Raw genomic sequence first — 13,397 nt, 5'->3', positions numbered from 1 at the left:
CCTTTTGTTATTGTTGGCGGCATAAGTGATTATATCATTTGTTGTCGCTATTGCTGTTGCTGTTGCTGGAATGTGAAGTGTGAAATGTGCGGTGAGAGCAACAGTTGTGGGATAATATTTTGCCGTCGAGATGTTGTGCTGCCGACAGTATGACGGTTAAAATAAACCAAAAGAAAAAGTGTACGAATAATAAAAGAAAGTGAGTAATGTAAGTACATAGTGTACAAGTGAATGCTTGTAAGAAAAGCTCCAAAAAAAAGGAAACAACTGCGGAGAAAAGCGAGCATTTGTCTGTTGAAGAAAGAAAAGTTGATGAAGACAACATCCGGAAAAAAAACTGTGAGTAATACAAGCGAGCGCTCATAACTGCTTAACTCATGTGTGTGTGTATGGGTGTATGTATGTATGGCTGCATGGGCGTGTGCATGTGTATGAGTGCTTGCTATAACTACAGGCAAACAAAGGAAATGACGACAAAGTTGCTTAAGAAATTTTTGTTTGAGCGATGCGCTCATTTCACTTTTGGGGAGAGAAGTCAACGGCGTATTCATAAATTTCTTTTGTCTGTGAAAATAAGAGATTTTCGCTTCATTGTTTTCAATATTTAAGCTTTTTGCTGTGATGGTTATAGCGCAAAGGTGAAATAGGATGCGAGAAAGGCGTTTTTTTGTTTCGTTTTTTGTTATCCCATTTCCATTTATCTTTGCACTTACCTCTCATTACAAATATTTAATGCCTTTTTTGAAGCTTCATTCTTTTTTCTCCCTTTAACGCCTTCCTTGTTTTTCTACATTGTCAAACAATATCTGCATTGGAATCGACTTTCACATGATTTAATGCATATCTACCGCTTTCATTTCGCCTTATCTTCGCCTTAGCTTGTGTTTTTCCCCCGGTATTTTCACTTTTGTTTTGGTGAAGCTACGCTATTGTGTGTGTGGCAGTAGAATGGGCTGTGAATATATATACACGAGTATGTAAGTGTGTACGGCGTGAGTGTATGTGTGCAAGTGTGTGTGCTACTTGTGCAATCAATTTTGCTGGTAGCCGACGGCTGCTGTGATTTTTCCGATTACTTCTCATCAGTATTGCCAGAAGTAACGATTTATTTTCTAAATTAAGAATTTTTTCATAAATAATTGAAATTCTGGAACAATTTTCATGGTGAAGATGCAGGTTCGTCATAAATATTTCTAATGCATCGCTCCTTGAACAAGTTGCGATATCTGTCGGTTTTTGTTTTTTGTTTGTTTGTTTGGTTTTGTGTGAAGGAGGAGAAGCCTCATGGCCGATGTCGTGGGGTGGGCCTTAAACCCAATCAAACCCCCCGCATGACTGTTGATATGTCCTTCCGGAACATCACCGTTAAGTAGTACGTCGGAGGGCTGTTATGGGTGTATTATTACTCAATCATCTATTATTGTCATCCTGTCTAAGTCCTATTTCGTGTAATACCTTGCGTTAATGAGCTCTTTTAACAGATCTGCGAACGAATGGCGCATACTGAAGAATGTTAATGATATTTGCTGCCAAAGTTTCCAGTTTTCTTCCTTTTCGCACATATGTGGAATAATAATTGGCTCAGTTATGTTGTCACCAAAAGCTCTCTTAAGCAGTTTTCGCTCATTAATGAGTCGCGGGCATTGAAAAACTATATACCCCACCATTTCGTGTTCTTGGGGTACTGCGGGCAGTAAAAGTTGTTCTCTAGATCGGATCTGTGTAGGTATGCCTCGAAGTAATTGCGTGATACAAAAATCGATTTCTCAGTATTTTTGCTCAATTCCCCTCGCACAGTTTGGAATCAGTTCAAAAGTTTACCGATCTTTCCCGGATTGCTTTCACCGCAACTTTGTTCATTTTTTTTGTGGTGGTGGCACAAAGCAAAGCCGAAAAGTGTGAGATTTGCTTTTCGGCTCACTAAAAAGCCACCCCAGGTCCGTTTCTCTCTCACGGGCCAACCGTCGTTAAGTAGTACTTCACGGGATCTTCATGAAGATCTGCGCCGCTGTTCAGCGCGACGCAGTTACCTCCTCCGCAGCTGTCATTCGGTAAATGCTCGGACTCTTTCTACTAGCTTAGCTGCGCTCGACGGTATCTGCTCAATCGTGTTATATAAAACCAAACCATCTCAACCGTGAGAAGATCGATAGCCACCGTTCCCGTAATTACATGGATTACGTCAGCTGAGACAGTGCGATTGACACTGGCTACTCTCAAGCCGCCAAGTCTCTATGTGGCTCGTACGTGTTGGAGGCACGATTGGTTCGTGTTTGTCCAAATTGGTGCTGTGTAAAAATCACTGAAGTCGTCACTGTTAACAGAAGTGTCTGCATAGTTGTGCGAGGGCTGCCAATACTTCGCATTAGTCTGGTCAACGCGTTATTTTTTCCTACGGCTGTTTCACTGACTAACTGTAAATTATGCTTAAAGTCATTTCCGAATCAATGAGTAGTCCGAAGTATTTGATAAATGGCTGAGACATGATGTCTTGTTCAGCTATCGCAATCACTAATTCCTCACGTACGCGTCGTGCTGCCGGTAATGCGGCCGCAGTTTTTTCAGCTGCGTGCTTTAAGTTCACATTTCAAAGTTACCTTCTGATCCTTGCAATTGCATCGTTGCATAACACTTGCATCAAGTTAAGATGCTTTCCCACTACTACTCCTGCCATACTGCCCACTACTATAGTACCATACGGGTAAGGTTTAAAGAGATATGTATACACTCCGCCCAGCCTCACATCATCTTAAAATTATCGAAATCATTGAGTCTATTTGAGGTATTGCGAAGAAAGGGTTGAAAGCTGTCATCGCGACACAATAAATCCTAGGCATTCTAAAATTGTTTTAAATAAATTCAAACTTTTTGAGACAACTATTAATAAGGGATGGTTTTTATGAATATTAAGAAATTGTTAAATGAGATTAAAATTACAGTTTGAAAATTTGCAGTATAGTCAGACAACTTGCATTAAAGTTAAAGTTACAAAAAAAAAAAAAAACAAAATACAAAAAAAATTTGCGTTGCATGAAATTAAGAAAAATGGACCAATAAGATCATCACATCTTATATATATATATTATATGAGTATGTAGTCTGCTATAAAAAAATTATTTGTTGTTATTTCCGATTATCCTGCTTACTCATCATCCCAGAAAAATAAATTTTATTCATTAACGCAGTCGCAGAGAATATACGCAGATGCACCTCTTACATAGTTGCCCACGCCACTTACTTGTCTCTTCGGCAGTCCAACCAATAAGGTGCGTACTTGTACATATACATTCTCTCACTACGAGCATACTCGTACTTGTCGGTTCTGAACAGAGAAGCGACAGCCACTGTTACTGTTACATTCTCTGCTAATAAAAATTACATGCTGTTAAGGAACATATAAATTTGCCCTCTGTAAAGGTTTTATATGGCCCTAAATAAGTTTTTACTTCGAAGGAAAAAAAAAACAGAAAATAAAAATAGCCTAAAAGGCGAAAATAAAAATTGCCTGAATACCCAGACTTCAATATTTTTTATGTATATAATATTTTTGGCCTTTGTATTTTAATTACTTATTTATTTCGATGATTTAATATTTCAGAATTAAAGCGACTAGCAACTACGTAATTGGAATGACCCGGATTTATATCCGGCCAAGGATTATTACTTCAGCAGGGTTATGGATGTGGAATGTTTATACTGCTACAACAACATCGACAACAAAAAAGTCTATTCATTTGTGCATAAATAAGAAAATAAATATTTGTGATTTTTCCCACTCAGTGCATATTTTTTTGTTAATGTTTTTGTTTGTTTGGTATTCATAAACGCAAGAGATTAACTAAAGCGATTCTTTTTATTGCAAATTAAGCCATTTTGTACAAAAACTTCGTTTAAGACATAAACTAGGTATTTTTTTTCATCAAATTCTTTGAAAAAGATATTTAAAGTGAAAAAATAAATTTTCTTGCTTTTTTGGTGGTTCGCTTTTTTTTTTTTTGTTTTTTGTTTTTTTTGGAAATTTGCATTTTAACTCGACAGATTTTTTACAGAAGTTAAAGTCATTAATAAGTTAATTTTTTTAGAGTATTTTCATATCCAATGCAGGGCCTGCTTCCAGAAAACACTCTAAAAGCCTGTAGCCCTAGAACTTTCCAAGTCACAAGCGAATAAAATATATACTTCTTTTCTTATACCTAATAACTCATTTAAGCTGTTTAGTGACCTCCAAAAATTTAATTTTCGTATTTTTATTTTGTGAGCTCAAAGCCCAATAACTTTTATGTCCCGTATTTAACAGGCGACTGTGCGTATAAAAAGTTGTTATGTCAAGGTTGTCCACGTTGAACGGAGAAAGAATAAAAAAGAGACTGAAAATATATGCTGTGGAGATCATGGCAAAATATAAAAGTTTCTGAAGCTATTCGAAGTTTGAAAAGTAATAAAAATAATGCGACTTAATTAAGCAAATTAAATTTTGAGCTACGCTGAACTTTACTGCCCTTTTTTTATATGGCAAGGCGTAACGCCTGCCTTTGTAGTAACTTTAAGGCGCATTAATTAAAAAAAAAATTCAATAAAAAATAAATATAAATAATAGAAACGAAAACTGACTAACTGTGAATAAAAACCAGATGAACAGTTACGCACGCAAAGCTGCTTAATTAAAAATAGTTGAATGCAAAAGAAAAATGAGTTGAGAAACTTTAAACAAACCAAAAAACAACTGAAAAATCCAAGGAAATCTGAAACGATACTTCTACGCAGCTTTACGTTCACCGCGCTGGTGGATGTTTTCAGTTGATTCAGTAAAGTAGGAAGCATAAAAAAAATGCATTAATACATAAAAGGAAGATAAAAGTAGAAAGTCAACACGCAGCAGCAGAGCAGCGTGGCTACTATGTATTTGTTAATGACATCCGCTTTAGCTGACCTTTGCCGCTTTTTGTATTTTCACTGTTTCTCTACTTCGAACCTTTTTGTTTTAAATCTCCGCCTTGTGCTCTACTCGTCCTTTGTGCACTTTGAATCAGTTAACAGAGGGTAAAACTGCCTGGCATTGAAGCTTGTGCCAGCACCGCGGAAAGTGTTTACTGGCGAACGCTGCGCTTAGTTAATTTTCTATCTAAATTTTATCATTGCACATTTTTTTATTCGCTAGCTTTTGAATTCGAATGGTGCATGAAATCTTTGCGGTCGAAAAATAGCGTCAACTTATCGAAGGGCGACCGCTGTTAGAAAACAATTTGTTTGCTTCACCTTTCTGTTGCGGCTTCCCTTTGAGTTTCTCCCCTGGTTTAGGCTTATTAACTTCAGTAAATATTTTCTTCATTCTTACCTTGCACGTGTAAATGCCTTCGTCCATGCGACTGGCCTTTGTGATGCCCAAAATGGCAGTGAAAGTATCTTTTGTTTCCGGTGGTAAAACGGTGGTCCAGATTTCTCTGCAATTAAAAGATGGAAGAAATATAAATCTTCAATTACGTCGTTCTTAGAATAGCTTTTGGTAAAAAAATTAATAACAGGAAAATAAATACGCGCTATGAGTAGCATAAATAAAAAGACGTTTTACAACCACACTAACCAGTTTAGCTATATAGGATCTTTGACAATTATTTGATGGCATTTATTGCTCATTATAACCACCGTAGAGCTTTAGTGGAAGGAAGCCAGAAAAATGGATGAAAGATAATTTGAAATAAATGAGTTCCGAGAAGAGTATTTTATTTTAATAGTTTCCTGAAAGAAAAAAAACCGTATTGAAAGGCCTTTATTGATATTTTGTAGCAGCTTAAATTTTTTAGACAAGAAAAAATTGGAATTACAGGGTAGCCAATATTCGACGGACCCATCTCGAAACCCTCTATCTTTTGACAGAGACGTCAAATCGCTTAATGACATACCGCGTTGGAAGTGCCAGTCCAAGCAGATTTTTATCATGGAACAGTACACGCCACGCGAGCGCTCCCAAATTGTTGAAATTTACATTCAACAAAAGAAGTCAATTGTGAAAACTCAACGTGCGTATAAAAAGTTAAATAATGTGAAAAGTGCGCCTTCTAAGAACACCATTAAACGTTTGTACGAAAGGCTTTCGACTGGTGATGCTCTTTCTAATCCAAAAAGGCCAAATCAAAACCGACCAAGGCGATCGGATGAGAATATTGCTCTTGTACGGGCCAGTGATGAGACGTCGCCAAGGACATCCCAAAATCGCCGTTCTCAGTAGTTGGGCATTGCTCGGACCACTTTACAATGAATTATCCGCACTGATTTGCATTTATTCCCGTATAAGATTCAATTGACGCAAAGACTGTTGCCTGCGGACAAGCCTCGTCGATTGGAATGGACTCAAAAAACACATGGGGCCGTCGAATATGGGCAACCCGTATTAGAATGACTTTTTTGCACTCTCTCAAAGCAAACTTCGGTGGATTTCCATCAGTTCAGAGTTCTCATCATTTGGGAAGGAATTTTTAACTTGATAAAGTATTTTTATTCCAGGCTGAGGAAGTGCTTCATACAATCTTCGTTCTTTCTGCAGAATAAAAAACAAAACTTAGTTGAAATCCGTTTTAAGGAAATTCATGTCAAAACTCGGTGCTATTCCTGCATAATAAAGTCCGCTTCAACTAGCGCATAAAAAAAATATAGCACTTAAAAATCCAGTAGGCAGTTGTTTGTCTCTTTTAACTCATTGATGTTTTTATGTGGCGGGTCTCAAACCCAGCGCACAACCAGATATCCTGGGTTGTTGCACTTTCCCGCGCGGAACGTCTGCCAAGCGATCAACAGAATCGGTTGGTGGCGGAAAATGATCGTTGGACCTTCCGCTTCCACTAGAAACCGGTCCCAGTTCGCTGGGAACAGCGGTTTTAAAAGTGTGTTAGGATTTTGCAGTGGCGAAAATGCAGCGATCGTTGGAGCAACGTTACTCGATCAAATTTTGCGTAAAGCTAGGCAAAACGAGTACCGAAACCATTGGACTACTCAAGGAGGCTTACGGGGTAAGGTAAAACGGTGGCACAAGTCGTTCAAGGAAGGCCGGGAGGACGTCGAAGACGAACAGCGAACTGGAAGGCCTTCGACGACGCAAACAGACGAAGATGTTAACCGCCTTCCTCTGCATCTCTGCATTGGCCAAGATGGGGGTTCCGGTACTTCCCCACCCCCCCTACAGCCCAGACCTGTCCCCTCCGGACTTCTTCTTGTTCCCGCGCCTGAAAAGCAAGCTGAAGGGGAGGCGTTTCGACTCCATCGAGGCGATACAAAAAACTGTGACAGCCGAATTGAACTCGATTCTGGCGGAGGAGTTAAAAAAATCTTTCCTGCAGTGGAAGGACCGCTACCAGCGATGTATTGACGCTCAAGGGTCCTATTTTGAAGAATATTAGTTATATAAGCCAAAAGGTTTAATAAAACTGCTTAAAAAAATAAGGCTCATTACTTTTCAATCAAACCCTGTACATTATATATTAATAGATTTGCTGCTTAAGTTTTCGTATCCCCCTCCATTCTTTTTGCAGTATATACCATCTGTATGTAACAAAGTGCCAACAAAATAACGTAGTGACAAACAAATCAATGCAGTTACCTACTCGGCGTTACATAACTACTACACAGCGAAGGTCGAGTATTCGTCATATGAAGAAAATGCACAAGACCGCGGACGAAAAACACTGTCAAAAATCAACGCAATTTTTAAGGCACCTAAAACTTACCTTTTATTCCAACTATATTTTAACGGGCTATAACCCGGCATACTCGAAATTTTCTTAAAATTTCTTGTTAAAAATATTCGACTTTTTGGTGAAAATTTATTGAATTTATTTAAATTTGCAGAAAGTTTCAAAATTGAGTTTATATGATTTCTGTAGGGGAATGAACTATATTAATGTAGATAAAAAGATTATCGAGATTAAATAAGAAATATGTCAAAACTCGGTAATACGCCCAAGTTCTATAGTCACTTAACGCAGTGTGTGGATGCGTACAAATTGCAAGTATGTATTTCACTATGTCATTAACAGAAATTTGTAGGGTAAAGGGCACAGCACATTTCCTTGCATACATATAATTACGTGAGCTTAATTGATTCACAGCCGTGATGTGCCAAGGCTGACCTAGAAGCTCACGCAAATCACGACTACACTTGCAATTACGTGACAACTGTGTTTTACCTGTGTGCGACTTTGTCACCATTAGCGACCAACATTGCTAATTACTATTCAGAAAAGAGAGAATAAAACTGTACAGCGCAAGCAATGTCTGTAGTAATGAACACTAGAGTTGGGGCTTGTGCAAATTTACACACTAGGTTTACATTTACACTAACATTAGGGTGTGTAAGTTTTAAAGAATTTTTTTAAATTTACAATTTTTATTTTTCTAGGGTTTTATTTTTGCTCTCATTACGAAACTAACATTAAATTTGTACTAGCATTAGGGTGTGTAACCTTTAAAGATTTTTTTTATTTTTATTTTTCGAGAGCATTATTTTTGCTCTCACTACAAAACTAACATTACGTTTACTCTAACATTAGGGTGTGTAAGTTTTAATTTGTTTTTTTTTTAATTTATAATTTTTATTTCTCTAGAGTACTATTTTTTGAAATTTTGTTTTTTAGTTTCTAGTATGACATTTTTGTTCTTATCTGTGAACTAGTTCTGTAGCCGATACCGAATATAGCCTGTGTTTGAATTAAGGGCCAAAAAAAATATGGCGGTAGGGTGGTGGGGTAATCGAAAAACAAACACATGAGCGCAAGTAATTGCAAAAAGAGTTTACAAAATGTGCGTCAGACCAACTATGACGGACAGAGTAGAAACTCGAGCAAACACATTAGCAGCACAGCGAATTACGAACACTACAGAGATGCAAACTCTACGTCCTACATCAGGATACACCAGACTTGCTCACCAGCGAAGCAAAGAAGTAAAGCGCATATGCGAAATAGAAACTGCATGCAGCTAAATAGAGCCGACAATGCCGAAAGAGTGGCACTCAAGAATGGAAGCAAAAGAAAGGCCGGTGGGCGACTTGCGAAAGTAGCCATGCTAGAGAGACCGAATATTCCAAGACCGCCAGGTAGACCCCCACGAAGATGGCAATAGTGCTGAACTTCCGGCTCACGATCCGAGTAGAAAATATAAACAAATATATACAAACGCTCCAGCTTTGAAAGTATTCGATGCGGTACCAGCTGATGGTAGCAGAGGAAGAGGAAGGCCTCCTCTCCGTTGGAAAGATCAGGTGTAGAAGGAGTTGGCTGGCTTCACTTGGTGTGTCCAATTGATGCCGGTTAGCATGGGAAAGGAACGACTGGGGCAATTTGTTAAACTCGGCCAAAATCACGTAAGCGGTTATCGCGCCAATCAAGAAGAAATAATGTATAATATTATATACTAGCGAACCCGGCCCCCTTCGCTGGGCACACTAAAATAGAATAGATATGGTTTAGAACAGAAAATATATGGTTTTCATATTATTTATTTCTTTATTCTTTATTCAAGCGCTTTGGCATAAACAATATTTTTTGTTTTTCTATTTGTTTTTGAGTAAATATAAAATATAAATTGAAAATCAGGAAAAAAGAAGATTGTTTTTAAATTTCAAATCAACGCATATGAATAAACAATCATCTTTTTTCCTGATCATCCATGAATTTTTCGTTTCAATTTATATGTTTTATTAAGCATTGGAGCTTTTTTAACCATTATCCATTTATATTTTTCAAAAAAAAAAAAAACGAAAAAAATTGTTTTTTCCACGAACATATAATTTCATTCGGATTTCACATTAAATTCTCAAAATTCGTAAGAAATTATTCACTGTTCCAAAATCCACTCCAAAAAAATTCACAAACAATTTTTACATGTTGCACTTACATTTTTTCCTTATGGCATCCGAATCAGAAAGAAATATTGACACATTGTAACTCACACTGTCAATTTGACAGTTCAGTTCCGCCCCAAGCGTTAAAAAGTAAGCGACATTATGGCTGGCTCAAAAGAACGCTGTACCCGGTGCCACTGCTCCGAATTACAACCAAACTTTACGAAACCCATTTTCAATACATACTTAACAATGTGCATAAGTTTTGTTTAATTCGGTGCAAAGACACGGCGGGTCCACGTTTTGGCTATATTTTGAGACCCTAGTCATCAATAGGTATGAAAATTACCCCGTATTAAAGCACTTATCAACAGCTTTCATTTGATACCCATATTGTACATACACAACCAAAGGTTACCCGGGACCACGTTTTGACCTATATCTCGAGACCCCAGTCACGTAGCGGCATGAAAAATACTCTGTACTAAGGCATTCACCAACAGCTTCAATTTGATATCCATATTGTACAAACACATTCTAGGCTCCACGTTTTGGTCTCTATCTCGAGACCCTAGTCACGGAGCGGCATGAAAAATACTCTGAACTAAAGCATTCACCAACAGCTTCCATTTGATATCCATATTGTACATACACGTCCGAAGGTTACCCGGGTCCACGTTTTGACCTATATCTCGAGACCCTATCTACCAATAGGTATTCAAACTATACGGAAATCATCTTCAATACCTACTTAACAATGTGTGTAAGTTTGGTTTAATTCGGTTCAAAGACACGGCGGGTCCACGTTTTGGGATATATTTCGAGACCCTAGTCATCAATAGGTATGAAAATTACCCCGTATTAAAGCACTTATCAACAGCTTTCATTTGATACCCATATTGTACATACACAACCAAAGGCTACCCGGGTCCACGTTTTGACCTATATCTCGAGACCCCAGTCACGGAGCGGCATGCAAAATACTCTGTACTAAAGCATTCACCAACAGCTTCAATTTGATATCCATATTGTACAAACACATTCTAGGGTCCACGTTTTGGTCTCTATCTCGAGACCCTAGTCACGGAGCGGCTTGAAAAATACTCTGAACTAAAGCATTCACCAACAGCTTCCATTTGATACCCATATTGTACATACACATCCGAAGGTTACCCGGGTCCACGTTTTGACCTATATCTCGAGCCCTATCCACCAATAGGTATCCAAACTATACGGAAACCATCTTCAATACCTTCTTAACATTGTGTGTAAGTTTGGTTTAATTCGGTGCAGACACGGCCGGTTAGCGAACACACACAAAAAGTTGACTTTATTTTATATGTAAGATTTTATTCAGTTTGTGTCCGAAAAATCCAAATATCTTACGGAACCCTATTTTTTTCCAAAATAAAATGTAATCTATGTTACTCTTGGATAATGTAGTTTTCGAATGGTGAAAGAATTTTTAAAATCGGTTCAGTAGTTTTTGAGCCTATTCGTTACAAACAAACAAACAAAGTTTTCCTCTTTATAATATTAGTATAGATATATAATTGGCGCGTGCACCTTTTTGGGTGTTTATCTGAACTCCTTCTCCTATTTGTGGCGTGCGTCTTGATGTTGTTCCACAAATGGAGGGGCCTATAGTGTCAAGCCGACTACGAACGACAGATATATTTTATGAGCAACTTTTTCATGGCAGAAATACACTCGGAGGTTTGCCATTGCCTGCCGAGGGGCGACCGCTATTAGAAAACAATTTTTTATATATATTATATTTTTTTTTATTTTGGTCTTTCACCGAGATTCGAACCTACGTTCTCTCTGAATTCCATAGTCACGCACCAACCCTTTCGGCAGAGGAAAACAAACAAATGCAGGTATGACAATAAACCTTAGGCTCACCGAGTGTCTGGTGTTAAACAAGTAACCGGCTTAACCTAACCTAATCAGAACTATAAAATCTATTACATTTTAATATTTCTGTCAAAATGTTTCGAAAAATATTAAGACTTAAGTGGCCTAGACCCATTTGAAAATATCTTAAAAAATGGGAGTAAAAATTGTTTATAAAAATATTTTGTCCAAAAGTTGTCTCAAATAAGAGAGGAGCTTACATTAAAAGGTCTGTATAAAACTTTTAAAAACCGCTGTCGACAGAAAATAAAGAGATTTTTGATGTTATTTTTGACTATTTTTTTTAATATAGGGTTAAGAAAAACTTGAACGGCTCTGCCAAATTCTGACCTACTGTGATTAAATACTAAGATATCATTGGAAAGATATTTTTTCAGCCTTCATATTTCTTTCAATTCAATCTTAGCTCACGTAAATCTTAATATTTCTTCGAAATATTTTGAGGGAGGTAAATACAATAAATTTTATAATTCCTATGCAAAAAGAGTACCATTTTTTTTTAATGGTGAGTGATGCACCCTAATGTATATGCATACATAGATACATGTGCTTATGTGTATGCTCAGTGTTTATGTGTAACAGCATAATGATAACCTCTTTGCAATGCCGATAATCATACCGACACCCGCATCGTCTTGTGTTTCATGAGCCCATACATACTCATATTTGCAAGCGCATGAATTAACATACGTGGTTTTTTTCTGTGCTGTTACTGCGGGCCACTGCAGGTGGAATGAAACCAAAGCACACTTGAACTTCGTGGCGGTATTTTTCGCTTTCATCATTTGCATACAAATGAATGATCATACAAGTTTACATACATACCAGTGCTATATATATTTTTCACTGCATAGGTACATACATATTACATACACACATACATGCATACATACATGCCTACACATGATAGTATGCAAATATGATATTAGGCGCTAGCGCGAAAATTAGATGAGCACAGCTATAGAAATACTCGTACCGTCATTTATATGCGCTGTGATAAATCTATAAGGATAGGGGACTTCCTAAAAAGTTTTAACAATTTTTAGTCCCATCTAATTTGCTTTATTCTTTATTTCTTTATTATTTACCGATTACTCTTACAGACTAAACATTAGTTAAAAATTTGAACAAATTTGACTTAAAGCTACTTACTATAATAGGACTATGAATAAGTTCGTGCGGTTTTTTTCGAAATTTGAAACTTTATTGACGTAAAATGGTTACAAATTTAATATTCAAAATATTGTCCATCGCTTACTACTACTTTTTCCCATCTTTCTGGCAATTCACGGATTCCCTTTGTGAAAAATTCGGTCGGTTTTGCCGCAATCCACGAATCGATCCATTTTTTGACTTCATCGTAATTACGGAAGTGCTGGTCAGCCAGGCCATGTTGCATCGATCGGAAGAGATAGTAATCGGATGGCGCAAGGTCTGGACTATACGGCGGGTGGGGTAGGACATCCCATTTGAGCGTTTCTAAGTATGTTTTGACCACTTGTGCAACATGTGGCCGAGCATTGTCATGTTGCAAAATAACTTTGTCGTGTCTATCGGCGTATTGCGGCCGTTTTTCTCGCAGTGCTCGGCTCAAACGCATCAATTGTCGTCGGTAGACATCCCCCGTAATCGTTTCATTCGGTTTCAG

General features: G+C 37.5%; 1 protein-coding gene across 1 annotated transcript in view; it reads right to left on the bottom strand.

Moving 5' to 3' along the window:
- LOC128863581 (uncharacterized) overlaps positions 1–13,397 on the bottom strand; it is a 294,071-nt gene that overhangs the window by 203,310 nt on the left and 77,364 nt on the right. Inside the window, exon 5 of the mRNA XM_054102812.1 lies at positions 5,336–5,441. Within this exon, the coding sequence (XP_053958787.1) occupies positions 5,336–5,441 (106 nt within the window). The remainder of the gene's footprint in view (positions 1–5,335; positions 5,442–13,397) is intronic.

The sequence above is a fragment of the Anastrepha ludens genome, chromosome 5 (assembly GCF_028408465.1).
Source record: "Anastrepha ludens isolate Willacy chromosome 5, idAnaLude1.1, whole genome shotgun sequence".
Taxonomy (NCBI): Eukaryota; Metazoa; Arthropoda; class Insecta; order Diptera; family Tephritidae; genus Anastrepha; species Anastrepha ludens.
The sequence above is the reverse complement of the archived record's forward strand: the minus strand, read 5'-3'. Positions and strand labels throughout refer to the sequence as shown.